Source organism: Bos mutus, chromosome 27, assembly GCF_027580195.1.
Source record: "Bos mutus isolate GX-2022 chromosome 27, NWIPB_WYAK_1.1, whole genome shotgun sequence".
Taxonomy (NCBI): domain Eukaryota; kingdom Metazoa; phylum Chordata; class Mammalia; order Artiodactyla; family Bovidae; genus Bos; species Bos mutus.
In genome coordinates this window covers 25,873,875-25,893,100 of record NC_091643.1, presented here as the reverse complement: position 1 = coordinate 25,893,100, position 19,226 = coordinate 25,873,875, and the positions used below count along the sequence as shown (strand labels likewise).

General features: G+C 43.6%; 2 protein-coding genes and 1 long non-coding RNA gene across 5 annotated transcripts in view; 1 reads left to right on the top strand and 2 right to left on the bottom strand.

Annotated features, from left to right (window-relative positions):
• The window catches only part of MTUS1 (microtubule associated scaffold protein 1), a 189,047-nt gene extending 178,439 nt beyond the window's left edge, over nt 1-10,608 (top strand). For all 3 annotated transcript variants that reach the window (XM_070364161.1, XM_070364160.1, XM_005887162.3), the window contains 6 exons: nt 2,019-2,124; nt 3,839-3,912; nt 4,088-4,183; nt 5,923-6,039; nt 9,359-9,456; nt 10,050-10,608. In XM_070364161.1, coding sequence (XP_070220262.1) covers nt 2,019-2,124; nt 3,839-3,912; nt 4,088-4,183; nt 5,923-6,039; nt 9,359-9,456; nt 10,050-10,344 — 786 coding nt within the window. In that variant the 3' untranslated portion in view covers nt 10,345-10,608. The remainder of the gene's footprint in view (nt 1-2,018; nt 2,125-3,838; nt 3,913-4,087; nt 4,184-5,922; nt 6,040-9,358; nt 9,457-10,049) is intronic.
• On the bottom strand, nt 122-10,158 carry LOC138985936 (uncharacterized). Its single transcript, XR_011462864.1, has 4 exons — nt 10,021-10,158; nt 8,345-8,465; nt 7,945-7,984; nt 122-964 (listed from the first exon to the last, which is right to left on the bottom strand). It is a non-coding gene; the product is annotated as an uncharacterized lncRNA (long non-coding RNA).
• A 3,871-nt stretch (nt 10,609-14,479) lies between the features above and the next one.
• PDGFRL (platelet derived growth factor receptor like) overlaps nt 14,480-19,226 on the bottom strand; it is a 73,767-nt gene continuing 69,020 nt past the window's right edge. Inside the window, exons 5-6 of the mRNA XM_005887161.2 lie at nt 16,544-16,683; nt 14,480-14,988 (exon numbers count right to left, since the gene is read on the bottom strand). Coding sequence (XP_005887223.2) covers nt 14,800-14,988; nt 16,544-16,683 — 329 coding nt within the window. The 3' untranslated portion in view covers nt 14,480-14,799. The remainder of the gene's footprint in view (nt 14,989-16,543; nt 16,684-19,226) is intronic.

Sequence of the window (19,226 nt, the reverse complement as noted above, 5' to 3'; positions counted from 1 at the left end):
CCCTTGATGAATTTCATTATGATTTAAATAAATGAAACAATTTTTAAAGTAAATTTTTATGATCAAAGCAATGTATGTATGTTGAGTGAAAGACTGAAAGAAAAAAGATAGAATTTAAACAACCCTTTAAAATTTTTTTAATTGAAATATAGCTGTATAAGATTATATAAGTTACAGAATTACAATATAGTGATTCACAATTTTTAAAGGTTGAAAGTGAAAGTTAGTCACTTAGTCATGAGTGACCCCATGGACATGTAGCCCACCAGGCTCATCCATGGGATTCTGCAGGCAATAATACTGGAGTGGGTTGCCATTTTCTTCTCCAGGGGATCTTCCCAACAACCCAGGGATCAAACCTAGGTCTCCTGCATTGTGGGCAGACTCTTTACTGACTGAGCCACCAGGGAAGCCACTATATAAGTTACAGAATTACAATATCAGATCAGATCAGTTGCTCAGTCTTGTCCGACTCTTTGCGACCCCATGAATCACAGCACGCCAGGCCTCCCTGTCCATCACCAACTCCCGGTTCACCAAGACTCACGTCCATTGAGTCAGTGATGCCATCCAGCCATCTCATCCTCTGTCGTCCCCTTCTCCACCTGCCCCCAATCCCTCCCAGCATCAGAGTCTTTTCCAATGAGTCAACTCTTCACATGAGGTGGCCGAAGTACTGCAGTTTCAGCTTTAGCATCATTCCTTCCAAAGAAATCCCAGGGCTGATCTCCTATAGTGATTCATAATTTTTAAAGGTTGTACTCCAGTTATAGTAGTGTTAGTCGCTCAATCGTGTCCGACTTTTTGCGACCCCATGGACTGTGGCCCGCCAGGCTCCTCTATCCGTTGGATTCTCCAGGCAAGAATACTGCAGTGGATGGCCATTGCCTTCTCCATACGATCCTCCTGACCCAGGGCTCGAACCCAGATCTCCTGTATCGCAGGCAGATTCTTTACCAAAGAGCTATAAGGAAGTCCATACTCCTGTTACAGTTATTATAAAATCCTGGCTATACAGAAGAGTCACAGAAGTAGACGACAAACATAGTTACCAAGAGGGGTGGGGGAAGGAGGGTGGATGAACTGGAAGATTGGGATTCACAATTTTTAAAGATTATAACTGTGTTTATAGTTATTATGAAGTAGTGACCGCATTCCCCATGTTGTATAATATATCCTTGTAGCTTATCTTATACCTAACAGTTTGTACCTCTTATTCCCCTGCTCCTATATTACCTCTCTCCCTTCCCTCTCCGCACTGGTTACCACTAGTTTGTTTTCCATATCTGTGAGTCTATTTCTTTTTTGTTAAAGTCCCTAGTTTACTTTAATTTTTAGATTCCACATATAAGTGACATTATATAGTATTTGTCTTTATTTCACTTAGCATAACATACCTTCCAAGGCCATTCATGTTGCTCAAATGAAAAATTTCATTCTTTTTTTAATGCTTCCATGGTATTGCATTGTTCGTATGTATATATACACACACAGATGTACATATACATACATACATATAATACACACACCCCACATTTTCTTGATCTATTCATCTGTTGATGCACATTTTGGTTGCTCTCATGTCTTGGCATTTATAAATATGATGAATGTTTGAACTGCTGCTATGAACACTGGGTGCATATATCTTTTCAAATTAATGTTTTTGGAGGGTTTTTTCCAGATATATTTAAAAAAATAAAATAAAACATCCCTTTATCCTACTACATAGAAATAATCCCTTTGTAAGCATTCTGGTACTGCTAAAACATTGGTTTGCATTTCTTCTTTTCTTGTTTAGTAACTTGTGTTTTTCACTTCATAGTACATCCTAAACCTCTCTTTAATTTCCTTGCTCCCTTTTAAAATCAAGTTTTCATTTCAGCTTTACATGTGCCTGGTAGCCCTTTAGACTTGAATGCAAGCTAATGTGTCACATCTCCTAATGTTGCCGCCTATTATTCATTCACCTTAGGACTTGATTTTATTGGTAAAACTATTGTTTTGGTTTTTTCTTACAGTTTGACAACTTAAGTGCTACCCACGAAACCTCTAAGTTGAAAATTGAAGCAAGCCACTCGGAGAAAATAGAATTGCTAAAGAAGGCCTATGAAAACTCCCTTTCAGGCAAGAATGCTTTTTCTCTATTAAAATAGAATAAGAGCTCATGGAACAGCGTGGTGTGTTTCCACACAGAAATGATTCATAACTTCCCCTCCAGAGAATGCCCCGTGGTGTTCGGTTTTGGAGGGTTTCTTGGTTTCTTTTTGCATTGTTTATTGGGAGTGGCACATGCCCTTTCCCCTAAGGAGGCAGATAAGAGTTTTGTTTTGTTTTTAATAAATGCCAGTCTTTTAGGAAAGAGAGTGAACTTTTAAGGAACTTTATGGCTTTTTTGGTAGTAGCTGTGCTTGACCACTTCAGATCCTAGGAAGGATCTGTGAGTTTACACCCTGCCCGCAGTGAAGGGCCCACACCAGGCACTTCTGTACACTGGACTGTTGGGAAAAGTAGATGGCACTTGCTGGATAAAAAAATCATTTATTTCATCATGATTAGAAGAGGCGAAGTAAAAGGAAAAGAATACACACCGAGGAAACCAGAATTGAAAGAGACACGTGTACACCAGTGTTCATCACAGCACTGTTTATAATAGCCAGGACATGGAGGCAACCTAGATGTCCATCGGCAGACAAATGGATAAGAAAGCTGTGGTACATATACACAATGGAGTATTACTCAGCCATTAAAAAGAATACATTTGAATCAGTTCTAATGAGGTGGATGAAACTGGAGCCTATTATACAGAGTGAAGTAAGCCAGAAAGAAAAATACCAATACAGTATACTAATGCATATATATGGAATTTAGAAAGATGGTAACGATGACCCTACATGTGAGACAGCACAAGAGACACAGATGTATAGAACAGTCTTTTGGACTCTGTGGGAGAGGGCAAGGGTGGGATGATCTGAGAGAATAGCACTGAAACATGTATATTATCATATGTGAAACAGATCGCCAGTCCAGGTTCGATGCATGAGACAGGGTGCTCAGGGCTGGTGCACTGGGATGACCCAGAGGGATGGGATGGGGAGGGAGGTGGGGGGGGGTTCAGGATGGGGAACACATGTACACCCATGGCTGATTCATGTCAATGTATGGCGAAACCACTACAATATTGTAAAGTAATTAGCCTCCAATTAAAATAAATAAATTTTATAAAAAGAAATTATCAAAACTGAAAAAAAAAAGAAAAGAATAAGAAGCCATTTTTTTTTTTAACAGAACATAAGTGCCCATGTAGCTAAAGCTCTTGCCCTGAACCTGTTGCATCTACAGAGAAACATCTGGACATGTGGTGGGAACTGGCCCTGCGAGCTTTGTCAGGGCCTTCTCACCAGAAAAACAGATGTGTTGTATGAGGTCAGCGATGAGAACATGTGGAGTGACTGACCCAGGGTAGATGTTAGTGAACACTGGTTTTCTTGCTTTCTGTTGGAGATGGGTTTACTTTGAGGCTTCTGTCTGGTTCATAAAGAGCAACTAGAACAGAGCACAGAGACTCAGCCCGGGAATCTGAAGGCATGCTCTACGTTCCCTGAGGTCTTCTGGCCTCTCTGAGCCTCTGTGTTCTCATCCATAAAATGGGAATTAGCTGCCCTACTCACCTCACAGGCTAATTTGAGACCAAGTAGCTTGATTTATACAAAAGTACCATACAAATGTAAAGTAACATAGGTACAGTGCCTCATAGTCAACTCGCATATCCCCTGCTTTAATGAATGCAGAATGCAGTGATCTCATAGGGTGGTATTGACTCAAAAATCACTTCTTTCAGAAATCAAGAAAAGCCATGAAATGGAAAAGAAATCCCTCGAGGATCTGCTTTACGAGAAGCAGGAATCACTAGAGGTAGGTAATCTCAGTCTCTAACACACGCACACCTGGTCATCAACCTTGAGGCTTGTGTGGTTTCAGTATGTTTCTGTGCACATATCTGCCACAGATGTGGTGGTGCCGGCTTGTTTACTTGTTTCTGGTGCCGGCTTGTTTACTCATGTTCCACATTTCATTGTTTGTGTTTCAGAAACAAATCAGTGATCTGAAGAGTGAAAATGACACTTTAAATGAAAAGTTGAAATCAGAAGAGCAGAAAAGAATATCAAGAGAGAAAGCAAATTTAGTAAGTCATGTATGCTCTCCTATCACTATTGAATTTTCCTTCTGTTCAACTGTCTCTTAGAGTCAATTAAGTATTCAGCAGCTAGAGAAATAGTATGGGTTTGGAGTCTTTTTCATAGCCTGCAGTATGCTTTTTCAACTGTATACAGTGGCTTCTTTGGTTACTAGTGGGTCTTTTTTTTTTAATTCTAAAGACTGGCATAACAGATGAAATCCAATATATTGCTAGTGATCTATGCTAATACCTTCAGGAAGATAGGAAAAGTCTCAATTAGGGTCAGAGTTCTTATGTGAAGACTTCACTTTAAAAAAAAATTAACTTGCTATATTGGGATATAATTTATATACCACAATAGTCATTCTTTAAAAAAAAAAAAAAAAGATCAGCAGTTCACAAGTTGTGCCTTGGTCACCAGGATCTAATTCCATTTTTATCACCCCCACCAAAGAAACCCTGTAGCTATTAACTCATCCTTCCCCAATGCCCACCCCCCCAAAAAAAACACAAACAAACAAACCCAAACTCCTCGGCCCTCCAGGCTCACCAGTCCCCTTTCCGTCTCTGTGCATGTGCCTACTCTGGACATTTCACTGAAATGGAATCACGCTGCATGTGGCTTTCTGTGTCTGGCCTCTTTCCCTCAGCTTTTGTTTTCAGTGTTCATGCATAGTGTAACAGGTACAGACATTTCATTCCTTTTTCTGGCTGAACAATATTTCACTGTATGGCTAATCCTCACTTTTGGAGAAACATGAATTTCTCTGGTAAACTTAACTTTCTCTTCCAACTTGTATCCTTACATCTCTGCATCCTCCCGGCTTTTTTGGGGTCCCTCAGTGAGCTCTGTGAAGCGGTCCCCACGGGCATCTTCCCTGATTCCCCCTAAGGGTTGCCCCAGAGCATTAACTACTGTCCAGAAGGAAAGTTCTGATGATTGACAACCATCACCACTGACTGCTTGTCTGAGGAATTCCCTCATTTACCATCTGATCAAAGGACTGTGCCCTGTTAACTTGTGTCATAGGTTACCTTGTATTCAAGGTTCACCTGAATTTCCATACTTAGGGACAAGGAGTCCGGGAATCCACCCTGGTGTACTCTCACAAGCTGTTCTTCCCTTATGTAGGATTTATCCTGGATAGAATTTTCACAGTGCATGTATCCTATGCCATGTAGGTGCTAGGATGTCACTCACTGATGGGGCATTATTCTGCCCTAGAAGGAAAGCCAGGTCAACACATGCCTATCATGGCAAACATCCAAAAGACTCAGGATGTGATTGCCATTTCCGTTGTTTGCCAGAGAGCCCTATAAGCACACTGCCCGCGTATTCCCCCTCAGTCATAGAGCGAACAATCGTTCCCTGTTCTCCCTCCAAACATACTCTGCAGCCAGAATTCTGTTTTGTATTGTAAGGTACGGCTTTCCTCTTACTTCCATAAAATATTTGATGCTACCAATATGTTTTTAACATATTAAGTTACTGATGGGTGAGTGAGAATGTTTTCAAATGTGGAATGCATTATATCATTTTTAAGACCAACGACTTTGAGATGGAAGCCAGCTTATCTTAACCCTTCTTTTTAGCTCTTTCTTTGAACCTGTAAAAGAAGGCCAATGTCTCTTGCCACTTGTTTAATTTCTAAATCTAATCAAAGATGTCTTTGTATGAAGAACATGAACCATGCAGTTGTGTTCAATTGATCAATCAGAGCCATATCCTGCTGTGTCTTTTCCAGAAAAACCCTCAGATCATGTATCTGGAGCAAGAGTTAGAAAGCCTGAAAGCCGTGCTAGAGATCAAGAATGAGAAGCTGCACCAACAGGATGTGAAGTTAATGAAGATGGAGAAACTGGTAAGTTTAGTGCAGAGCCTCACGGAGCGGGGTAACACCTGAGGCCTCTGAGCTAGATCTATGGGGTTGTCTTCGTGTCTAGAGATGTTTGGAAACATAGGAAAGGTAAAAGAGGTTACATTTTCTTTTCTATGTTAGCTTAAGGCTTATTCATGGCTGCCTTCTGCAACAGTTTTTTGTACCCCCCGCCCAAGGAACATGCAAACGGAGCAGTCAGTGTTTAGAAAAATAACAGCAAAGGTCATTCATATCCGTGGTCTGGGGATAGCCACCTGCATAAAAACAATGTTTAAATAATGTAAAAGTGGTTATTTAATATACCACCAGCTCAAGAGCTTTCTTATGCTCAAATCAGTTGGGTCCTTAATCCCCTCAGAGCAATTCAATCTTGCTAAATATCTCAATTCTCCATCTTGCTTCATGGGAATTAGACTGTGATAGAAGAATTGCACATTTATAAAATTAACCTGGTTGGATAACTAGCCAGCACTATGAAAAACAGGAATAAAGTTTATTTTGTGGCCTCCAGGATAGACAGCTGACGTCAGCGTGTGGGGAATCCAGGGCTTTGTGGGAGGTTGTCCCTTCTCCCCCTAACTGTAGGTGACTCAGTGTTGAGTAGGTGCCTCAGTCAAACCCAAACCAGCCCTGGACAATAGGGAGCATGGAAGGCACTCATTACTCATTGTTTTGTTTGTTTGTTTTGCTGTTTGGTTTTCTTCTAGAGACTATTACCTTTCATGGGAGGTAAGAGCTAACCCCCATGTGGATACATGGATGCTTTGAATTACCAGGGAAGTTTGCTTTTGTAAAGGAAAGAAGGAGCTCATGGTCTCTAATGGCCCCAACCTGGTATATACCAGCTTCCACCAGAGGGATAGGCCTCCCTGTTCCATCCGGTCTCCTGCTTGCCAGTGTGGCCGCCAGCACTGACTCAGATAATCCTGTTAATAGCTGGTTGTCCCTATGCTGCCACATCAGAACTTTTCAAGCCCTCATGTGCAGTAAGATCAGACTCTGCTGTAAAATTACTCATCCGTCTTAATTTTCGTTGATCCACAAGTATTTCTGTCCCTTGCCATACCCAGGAAGTATTGGTCAGCTTGGCATGCTGTATATTGCAGAAGGAGAGGTTGATATGATGACAGATAAGCCCACTGTTACCTTATTTATTTGTAACCTCCAGGCCTTTGTCAAAAATTAGACACTTAGAAAGCAAAGAGGCTTTCTCCATTAAAACAAAAAAACTATCCCTGCTGATCATTAGCTCTGAGAACTGGTTTCCAGGGCTAGTTTCTGCTCCAGTAAAATGAGGAATTGGAAGAGATACTATTTTAAGGCCAATCACTCCCCAGTATTTAATTCCAGATTTTCCCACCTTGTGTTTTTATCTTATATTCCTTTATACTTCCTAGAAATTCCAAGGCTCCCTCTATTTTACATGTTAGTCACATTTTGGTGATATTTCACCTGGTTGGCTTGTCCTAAGTTTTTTCTGGATAATAGATGTTGGTGGTGGGAATGTAAATTGGTACAGTCACTATGGAGAACAGTATGGAGGTTCCTTAAAAAACTAAAACTGCTATATGACCTTGCAATCCCACTCCTGGGCATATACCCTGAAAAAGTCACAATGCAAAAAGACATGTACCCCAGGGCTCATTGCAGCACTATTTACAACAGCAACCTAAATATCCATCAACAGAAGAATGGATAAAGAAGATGTGGTACATATATACAATGGAATAGTACCTCAACCATACAAAGGAATGAAATTGGGTCATTTGTAGAGATGTGGATGGACCTAGAGTCTGTCACACAGAGTGAAGTAGGTCAGAAAGAGAAAAACAAAGATCATGTATTAATGCATATATGCAGAATCTAGAAAAATGGTAATGAACTTACCTGCAGGGCAGGAATAGAGATACAGACGTAGAGAATTGACCTGTGGACACAGGAGGAGAGGGGAGGACGAACTGAGAGAGTAGCATTGCCATACGTACACTACCGTGTGTGAAACAGATCACTCATGGCAAAGCTGCATGGCACAGGGAGCTCAGTGTGGTGCCCAGCGATGACCCAGAGAGCTGGAGATCAGAGGAAGGCTCAGGAGGGAGGGGATATACGTATACAGAGAGCTGATTCACACTGCTGTACAGCAGAAGTTAACAACATTGTAAAGCAATTATACTCCAATTAAAAAAAAAAAAAAAAGACAGCTTAGTCACAGGCACCAGTGACAAGGACTTAGCACGAAGTTGGACAGAGCTGTGATGTCTCCTCCAAGAGGGTAATGAAATCTTACCTTCAGAAACTGAGCAGGAGTGTATTCAGCTCTTCATCATTAGCTGATTCAGTGTCTTCTGGGCTTTTCTCCTTTAATCTGGCAGATCAGTTTGCTTGCCTATTGTCCTTCCCAGGCTAAACTTTCAAGGAAAACAAACATGTCTTTAGTTTAGCTAAGGAAGGGTGCCTTTTGTCATGCATTTCTTTGTTTTGAGGCTCCACAGAGCTCTGGGGATTGCACTGAGTAGCCACTCAGAGGGACATGCTGGCGAGCCAGCAGGAAACCATGATTAAGGTTGTGTTAAACACTGCCACAAACTGAGTTTTCATCAAGTGTGGGATTTTTTTTTTTCTTCCCAAATTGACCATAAGAAGCTGTAGTGTCTCTGATAAACGTTGGCTGCCAGGCTGCAGTTTTCTTTATCACCGTGAAACTGAAAGAGGCACAGCCTCCAAGGGCAGGGCACCAATTCTTGGGAATTCTAAAGCAGCGTGACCTTGAGCAAATCAGTAGCCCCTGGGTGTGTGTGTGTGTTCACATGCCCTGGCACACATTTGAAAAGTAATACCCGTGTGCTCTGTTTTGCTGCAGTAGGTTCTTCCTTGCAGTGCATCAGTGTAGAGATGTTCAACATACCATTCAGCTTTGCTGAATTAAGAGTAGCCATTGACCTATATATGTTATCGTGTGTAAAACAGCTAGTGGGAAGCTGCTTTATATAGCACAGGGAGCTCAGCTCAGTGCTCTGCGATGACCTAGAGGAGTGGGATGGGGGATCCAGGGGGAGGGGATATCTCTATACATACAGCTGATTGACTTCGTTGTACAGCAGACACTAATACAACAGTGTAAAGCAATTATAGTCCAATAATAAATTTTTTAAATAAAAATACTGTTAACCTTGAAAAGAATTAAAAACTTTCCTAAATTAAATCTCTGTAGCCTACACTGATATCAGGAAGGTACCTCAAGGAATAAGGGGCCTTATGTAATTTTTAATGTATGAATGTTGACACTCTCATTTATGCCAAGGTGGACAATAACACAGCGCTGGTGGACAGACTGAAGCGATTCCAGCAGGAGAATGAAGAACTGAAAGCTCGGATGGACAAGCACATGGCAATCTCGAGGTAACATGCCACTGTCCTGTTTGCCCCGAGCCCCTCCCTGCCTCACACGTGAACACTGAGTGTTCCTTTCTTAGCCCGGCCCACTCCTGCCCCCCCTGGACTGAAGCGAGTGGTTAAAGAGGTTCTGATTTCTGCCTGGGAAATGACTGCAGCCTGTGGCGCCTTCACTTACCCAAGGGGCCTGGACAAAAGTCTGAGTCCTCAGTGGGCATGCCTTCCCTTCCCAGGGAAACCTGGCTGATGGAAGTGGAGAATGCCCTCAGAGAAGGATCACCACAACAGCAAACAAACCCTAAGCAAGAAACAGCCCCCCTCCCCACCACGCCCCTACCACCTACGAGGGTCCTAAGACACACAGCCTGCCTGTGGGTGCGTTACTAGGTCTGCTATGAAATTGCCTCAACGTATAGCTTTTCCTTTGGCTCCAGCTCACACTTCCCTGTTCCTCTGCCAGCCCAGCCTGTGTACAGCAATTGCTTTCATTCCAGAGATCATCTGGGGGCTCTCAAATTTAAACCAGTAAGAATTTTTTTTCAGACTCTTAAAAAAAAAAACAAGACTCACATGATTTCTGGCTCCTTTCTGTCTGCCAGGCAACTTTCCACGGAGCAGGCGGTCCTGCAGGAGTCGCTGGAGAAGGAGTCCAAGGTCAACAAGCGCCTCTCCATGGAGAACGAGGAGCTGCTCTGGAAGCTCCACAACGGGAACCTGTGCAGCCCCAAGAGGTCCCCCACGTCCCCCCCCGCCCCCTTCCAGTCACCTCGGAACTCCGGCTCCTTCCCCGGCCCCAGCATCTCTCACCCAGATGACCTCCCTGGGAACCAGAGACAGACTGAAGGCGTCTCTGCAGGACTGACCCCGCCCGCAACCGCGCACCACCCGCCCTAGAAGTGGGAAGCCACGGCCCGAACCGGCTCCTCCCACGTGAGACCGGACTCGGAGGAAGGCGTCCGACCCGGTCCAAAGATGCTATGGGAACGGATCTACACGGACACTGTCGCACAAAGCACTTACAGAACGGGAGAAACCTTGGTCATTGCCTTTTTCACCTATGGGTAAAGGGGAAAACTCTCAGGGCCTGTTAAGATAAAGATTTATATAACCTTTGTAACCTTATATAACCTTTGTAATTTATATAACCTTCACCACAGACACCTTCTCTTGATTTTTCTTTTGGTCTGACTGGGGCTGTGTGGATGGAGCAGATGGACCCGAGTGTCGTGTGTTGGACGCTGCCTCCCTTGGTGTGTGTTGAGTTGAGCATCTCTGGAGACGTGTTCGTCAAGCAGTTGTCAGTGTAGACATCTCTGCAGAAGCCATGGAAGGAAGAGCAATAGTTGCTGGAGTTAGGATTCTTTACTACCGGCCAGCTCAGCCCTCTGCCCTGGCGGGGAAGAGGGGCTGCAGCAACAGCTCTGATTTGCCCAGGCCTGTGCCTTCTCTGCATCCCTTTGAGTAACTTGATAAGCAGCCTTTCAGTGTTCAGCTGTGTCAGTTGAAACTAGCTAGATTTTTTTTTAACTTACCTATGTGAACGTGAAATACTACAATTCATTTTTTTCAGGCTATGAGCAAACACAGAACCCTAATTTTGCATAAAAAGAAAAGAAAGAAAAAAATCTGTATAAAGAAAGAGCAGTACCCATGGATTGCTCTCTGCCTTATTTTTAGCTTGATCTGAGCTATTCTCAGTGATTTCAACTGGCTTCTTCTCTCCCATCCCCATCCCCCCGCCCCTCTCTCCCCCATCCAGAGCCACAAAAGCAAACCTTCCACCTCCTTCCTGCTTTTCTCTAGGACAGGGAATATTCTTTGCCAAAGCCAGCTCATCTTCAAGGTACTGACCACTTTTCCAAATAAACCAGGGCCTGGTTCCAAAAGTACAAATTTGGGGACATCCCAGAGAGATTAAAGAACGAAAAGGGGTCAGTAGCTGACAGAACTGGGAAAGACAGGATTCGGTGCTTATGGATGACTAGGAGCACCTTGCTAATAGAGCAGGCTGCGGAGACAATGCTAAATTTTCACATACCTTTGAAGAATCCTCCCGTCCTGGGAAAGACAGCAGAATGGCCAGTCGGTGAGAGGAAAATGTGGCCTGTCCAGCTCATCTCCAAGTTGCATTCAGTCTCTTTTCAAAACATCACTTATTACCTCCCCCAGTTCTAATATGTTGGGGGAAGTAGAAGGAAAAACTGTGGCTTTTTTCTCTCTCTCTGCATGTGTCAAGCTTGTGCTATCAGTATTTACTAATCAGCGTAGCTGACATTCAGTGGCTTTACAAATAACCCCTATAGTAAGAACAGGTTCAGGCCACTAGAGGTGGATCTTTGAGTTGTCACTTACACACACACTACAAAGCAGTGCTCAAATTTCTCCAAGCCAGGCTTCAACAGTACGTGAACTGAGAATTGGCAGATGTTCAAGCTGGACTTAGAAAAAGCACAGGAACCAGAGATCAAATTGCCAACATCTGTTGAATCATAGAAAAAGGAAGAGAATTCCAGAAAAACATCTACTTCTGCTTCACTGACTACACTAAAGCCTTCAACTTTGTGGATCACAACAAACTATGGAAAATTCTTAAAGAGATGGGAATACCTGACTACCTTACCTGCCTCCTAAGAAATCTGTATGCAGGTCAAGAAGCAACAGTTAGAAGTGGACATCAAACAACAGACTGGTTCCAAATCGGGAAAGGAGTATGTCAAGGCTGTATATTGTCACCGTGCTTATTTAACTTATATGCAGAGTACATCATGAGAAATGCCAAGCTGGAGGAAGCACAAGCTGGAATCAAGATTGCCAGGAGAAATATCAATAACCTCAGGTATGCAGATGACACCACTCTTATGGCAGAAAGCAAAGAAGAACTAAAGAGCCTCTTGACGAACATGAAAGAGGAGAGTGAAAAAGTTGGCTTAAAACTCAACATTCAAAAAGATCATGGCATCTGGTCCCATTACTTCATGGCGAATAGATGGGGAAACAGTGACTTTATTTTGGGGGTCTCCAAAATCACTTCAGATGGTGACTGCAACCGTGAAATTAAAAGATGCTTGCTCCTTGGAAGGAAAGCTAGCCCCAACCTAGACAGTGTATTCAAAAGCAGAGCCATTACTTTGCCTACAAAGGTCCGTCTAGTCAAGGCTATGGTTTTTCTAGTAGTAGATGTATGGATGTGAGAGTTGGACTATAAAGAAAGCTGAGTGCCAAAGAATTGATGCTTTTGAACTTTGGTGTTGGAGAAGACTCTTGAAAGTCCCTTGGACTGCAAGGAAATCCAACCAGTCAATCCTAAAGGAAATCAGTCCTGAATATTCTTTGGAAGGACTGGTGCTGAAGCTGAAGCTCCAGTACTTTCGCCACCTGAACCGAAGAACTGACTCACTGGAAAAGACCCTGATGCTGGGAAAGATTGAAGGCAGGAGGAGCAGGGGATGGCAGAGGATGAGATGGTTGGATGGCATCACCGACTCAATGGACATGAGTCTGAGCAAGCTCCGGGAGTTGGTGATAGGGAAGCCTGGCGTGCTTCAGTCCATGGGGTCGCACAGAGTCAGACACAACTGAGCAACTGAACTGACAAAGTGGACTGATATTCATGATGCATTGTTTGTTTTGTTTTACTAGTGATTGTGTCTACAGTCTTTTATCTCTGACACTTGACTATGTACGTAACCTTTCATGTTCATTTCTGATAAATGGGAACGCAGGTTCACTGCCACCTCCTGGAATCTCTCTCTGCTCACTTTCCAAGCTGTCCTCAACGTCATTAGCCAAAGTGGGGTTTGCCATCCATTCCCTGCATGTTGTAAATCTCATGCTGTTCCCTGTGTCCTCCATGCCATTTAGGTTCTGGTAATCGTTCTGACACAGTTAATATAAAACGTCTTCAGAGAATAGGAGACGATGAGAGAGGAAACAAAACAGAACTTTAACATTATCTTGAAAACAAATGTTACCACTTAGGATGCAAAATGTTGGCACATCATAAAAATACGAGTGTGGAAACAACCATAGTTGTGCTCAGTTTGGAGTGATGGAAAGTATTTGACTTTAATCAAATAAATAATGCTGGAATATTCAATATAAGGGTTGCATCCTCTGACATAGTTCACTCTCCAAAGTGTTATCTAGTTTGAACCATAGTTTCCTAGGAATTTCCACTGCAACCACAAAATTGGACATGAGCTGAAATGTAGCTCCCAGAGCTAGACCTCAAGATTTTCTAAATTCCAAGCTATGGGTATTTGAGAAATAATAAACTTTTACTGGTCTTAACAATAATCTCTGCTGTATAACATAAGAAAATTGGAACAGCTACAGTCTACATATTTTGAAGGTGGTAAAAATAAGCCTAAAACAAGTGGAATCGTCTTCAACCTGTGCATCTATTTTATATTGAAAGTTAAACATTTAAAAACACATGCTGGGCTTCCTTGATGGTCCAGTAGTTAAGAATCCACCTTGCAATGCAAGGGACACTGTTTCGATACCTGTTTGGGGAAGATCCCACATGCCGCAGAGCAACTAAGCCTGTGCACAACTGCTGGGCCAGCGCTCTAGAGCCTGTGAGCTGCAAGTACTGAAGCCCACGCGCCTAGAGCCTGTGCTCCGCAGTGAGAGAGAGAAACCACCGCAACGAGAAGTCAGTGCAGTGCAACGAACAACAGCCCCTGCTCCCGACAACTAGAGAAGGCCCACGTGCAGCAACGAAGACCCAGGACAACCTATATAAATAATCTTTAAAAAAAATGCTGTTGTTCTTACTAAATGTCGAATCTAGAACTAGTAATTCTGAGTGCAGCAGTTTAAAAAAAAAAAGTTTAGATACTATTTTTTTATACTTCATATCATACAATAGCTCATGTATAGTTGAACTATATATATAAAATCACTACATTTTTAGATTCTCTCATAGCATGGTTATGATACCAAAGGGAATATTAGGTATTGACTCACACATTGCTGCCAATGAGTGCTTCTGGATGTACTTCAAACCGACTTAAACAACGAGCACTTAGCCCATTTTTTTTTTTACTTTTTACAAAAACTTGCTCCTTTAATAGAAAATGATTATATAAAGTTGTTTACATATATGCCTTCTGAGTAGAAACCCTAGAAATGCATATACGTAGGTCAGCAGTCAGAATACATGCTTTCTGCTAGTAGAGTTAACACTTCTATAATTAGACCGATGACTTCCTTTTAGTTTGGAGGTCTGGGTCTGACTCACAAGGCAGGGCCTGGGGTTTGGCCCTGGCAAAGACAAAGAACCTCGGAGCTAGTTGTGGACACCAGTGGGCTTTCCGTCAGTTCATTTATACTTCATCTTCCAAGTCAGGAAGACTCCACAGTGGTGGCTACTGTGGTCTGTCCTTGGAGATTCTGAGCGGTGCAGATGTAATAACCTGCGTCAATGGTCTCAAAGTCTTCGATGCTCAGGACACTCTGGGAGATCCTTGTGGTGTGCCCAAGTCCTCTGTGGATCAGCCGCCAGGAGTCCTGAATCGTCACGGGCCTTTCATCCTGTTGAACAACACCCACGGGGACTGGAGCACAAACCACACGCTGCTCTCACCAGCTCCCATTCATCTGACACTGCTGAGTATCCCTTTCAAAGTGCAAAAGACATGCTCCTACAGGACTATTTGGTATGCGCAGCTCATGGGAGCTCTGACACTGCCTAGTCAGTTTAGGCTGCATTTTTTTTCCAAGCAGGGCCTTGAATTTCATTATGCTGTTTGGCTCTCTCTTCCTGCCCTTTTCTTCAAGTTTCTACTTAATATAAATTTTACTCTTTTGGAACTTCAAGAATGTGGGGCTGGTATTAGGCATAAAGATACAGATAAATTTTTCCACCGCTCTGCTGTTGACACTGCTCACGTTCACCCCTTGGTACAGTGGTTCTTATTCGCAGAACTAAGAAGCCCAAAGCACTCACCTTGTAAATGAATATGAGCTCACAACTGTTCAGATTTGGGGGAGGGAGACACGATTAGTCCAATGTGCCCTAGGACTGCAGTGGGTGGAAAGCTGTGCCCGGGATGGATAATAATATACCCGAGGTGACTTCACTCCCTATTTCTAGAAAGTGAGATGGTCACTTCTGAGATGCTTCCTCCAACTTCGGTGATAAGTAGTGTCTTCTGAATTAGTTTAACACAATTGTAATATTTACAGTATTACTGAATTAATACCCTTTCTGCTAATAATTAGCAATGTAAAGAAACCAAAAAACCTCTCATGCAAGCTATTAATGTTTTCTAAATGGGACAACACTTTAGATACAAGTACCTAGCACTGGGAAAGCACTATTCTCCAGGGAGAGTTATTTTCCACCAATCACAGCCCTTCGACCAGAAGCATATTGGCTGCCAAGTACATCTTAGGATGCCAGATCCAGATCTTTTCTGGCAACAAGGGGATCGTTCCATGTTGGTAGCGAGGCTGTCTATTTTAGTGAGCAGACGAGGCCCATGGCTGCATGTGCTGGAGCTGCGTTTATGGCAAGTCTATTTTAAGATAACCTCAGCCTCACGGCACCTTTTCCAAGGCCTGGGTTTACATGCTGACCTGGTGGGTGTCTGCTCAGAGTTCTCTGCCCCGGGGACCAACTTTTACATGGCAAAGGCTAAAGGACTCCAGAAGGAAGGTAGATTGGCCTCCAGCTAACCCAAAGTTAAGACTGCAAATTGAGGTTGGGGTTGAAGAAAGGAGGCCCCCTCCTTTCCTGTTCATGCCCTTGTCCCCTTCCTTCGGGTTCATGAAGAAAAGAGGGTACATTGACTAAATTACCTAATGGAACTCAGTCACTTTTTCCTGTTCTTTAAAAAAAAGCCATTTATTGGCTTGGCCAAAAAGTTCCTTTGGGTTTTTCTATAACAGGAAAAAACCTGAATGAACATTTTGGGCAACCCAATATAAACATAATTGAAACATTTTAGCAGCAAACCAGCAAGTTCTGGCCCTAGCAGGGCTCCACACGTCTCTCATGCATCTTAAGTGACCGTCCTCCTCACTGACTGGGGGTGAACAGGGAACTAGACACTAGAGCAGCTGGCCGAGGCCGGGCCACGCTCACCTTCTGCCCTGGGTAGGTCCACCTGAATTCCACCTCCACGTCTGGCTCCCCCAGGACTGTGCAGAGGACGCTCACATCATCCCCGCCCTTCACCTTGTTCGAGGATGCCAAGATGGTCGTTGACGGAGGGCCCCTGGGAACTGGAAGTGAGCAGAGGACAGCGATGTGAGATGCCATCCATGGGCAAGGGTGGCAGACACAAACCAACAGACGTGTTCTCTTCTCTGGGCAGATATGGGACATCCCTGCCTTTCTTCAGCTGCCCAACTAGCATCCAACCTGCTCTGTCCACTACTTGGGGCTTTATGACACCTCTTCTCTGTCTACCTTGGTGGTCCAGAATGGGGTGGACATCCAGAGACCCCCAGATATTCCACTTGTAATGAGACAAGCCCAGAAGATCTGCGAGGAGCTCGTATGAGTGAAAAGGTGGAGAGAGAAGAAGGGGTTTGAGAGCAGAACAAGGGGAAGGAAGACAAGGCAGTCTGGAGGGAGGACCACCGACAGGGGAAGACAGACAGACAGGCATATGGCTCAGCAGCCTCAGGAGGAAGAGGAGCGAGTCAGAATCCACCAACAGGAGAAACGCTTGCAGGAAGAGCGTGCAGGATCTTGCCTTCACGGCATTGCAGAGACAACGTTCTTCATCAGGCTCAGTCCACTCGAGTAATTTTGAGGGCAGCATGGATCCAGGAACGTGCTGGGAGAGGAGGCTAAGGCAGGGAACCAGCCAGACATGGTCTCCAAGCCCTGGGGCCTCCATTCCAGCAGAGGAGGTGCACCCTCAACAGGCCACTGTGTGGTGGGTTTAGAACCTGAGCTGTGGGAAGAACCGAAGGAGAGGCCCAGAGTGCCACGGATGTTTAGACTAAAACCTGAAGGCCTTCAGGGAAAAAGGGAGGGACCGGCATACAGGCCCCGAGGGGAGTAGAGGGGAACCCTCGGGAGGGCAGAGGCCAGCCTGCAAGACCATTCAAGCTACGTGGAAGATTTTGACTTTGGTTCTAGGAAAAGTTCATTAGTTCAGAGGTTCATTGGTTCAGTGGTTCATTTAGCCCACAGAATGGTTTTAACTGGACCAATAATCAGTTACTGGGTGGAAGATGGAGAAAGTGTGGGCATGGAAGAGACCAGTTGGAAAGGTACTCATGTTAGACCAAGGAAGAAGTGATGATAGTTGAACTCTTTTTGCAGTAGGATGGACAGCAGAATTCAAGGGCTTTGATGGAATGAGTCAAAATGACTGGGAGGAGCTGGGAGTGTTTCGGGTTCCTGTACCGCGGAACTGCAGCGCCATCACTGGGATGAGGGCAACTGAAGAACCAGGCCTGGGAGGAAGGCCCAGAGCTCAGGAAAGGGCCTGGGAGGCACCTCAGTGCAGGTGTTAGAGAGACAGTTGGGTACACGAAGCTGGCGATCCAGGCCACATCCATTCCCCCGGGAGCGACTGGTACACAAATGTGCAGCAGCGTGTGGCTATGGTCGAGACCACCCAGGAGGAGCAGGAGGACAGACAAAAAAGTGCCTGGGGGAACTCCAACATATAAAAGCTAGGAGAGGCAGCTCATTCTATGAGGCCACCATCACCCTGGTACCAAAACCAGACAAAGATATAACAAAAAAGGAAAAATACAGGCTGGTATTACTGATGAACAAAGACATAAAAATCCTCAACAAAATACTTGCAAACCAAATCCAAAAACACATTAAAAGGATCATACACTACGATCAAGTGGGATTTATCCCAGGGATTCAAGGATTCTTCAATGAATGCAAATTAATGTGATAATCATATTAACAAACTAAATAAAAACCAAATGATCATCTCAATAGATGCAGAAAAAGCTTTTGACAAAATTCATTGCCCATTTATGATAAAAAACTGTCCAGAAAGTGGGCACAGGTAAGTATTATATTACCTCAACATAATAAAGGCCATATGTGACAAACCCACAACTAACATCATTCTCAGTGGTGAAAAACTGCAAGCATTTCCAATAAGGTCAGGAACAAGATAAGGGTGTTTACTCACACCACTATTCTTCAGCATAGATTTGGAAGTCCTAGCCACAGCAGAGAAGAAAAAGAAATGAAACAAATCTAAACTGAAAGGAAGAAGAAGTAAAACGATCACTGTTTACAGATGACAAGATACTAAACATCAAAACCCTAAAGACACTACCAGAAAACTATTAGAACCCATCAATGAATTTAGTAAATTTGTAGAATTATAAAAATACACAGAAATCTATTGCTTTCCCATATACTAACAATGAGAGATCAGAAATTAAGGAAACAATCCCATTTACCATCACATCAAAAAGAATAAAATACCTAGGAATAAACTTACCTAAGAAGGCAAAAGACCTGTATTCAGAAAACTATAAGATGCTGAAAAGTGTGAAAGTGTTAGTGGCTTAGTCATGTCCAACTCTTTGCAATCCTATGGACTGTAGCCTGGCAAGCTCTTCTGAACTCCAGGCAAGAATACTGGAGTGGGTTGCCATGCCCTTCTCCAGGGGATCTTCCTGACCCAGGGACTGAACCCAGGTCTCCTGCATTGCAGGCAGATTCTTTACCATTTGAGCCATCAGGGAAGCCCCATAAGATGCTGATGAAATAAAAAATGACACATACAGAAAGTCAAAATGACCGTACTACCCAAAGAAATCTATGGATATAA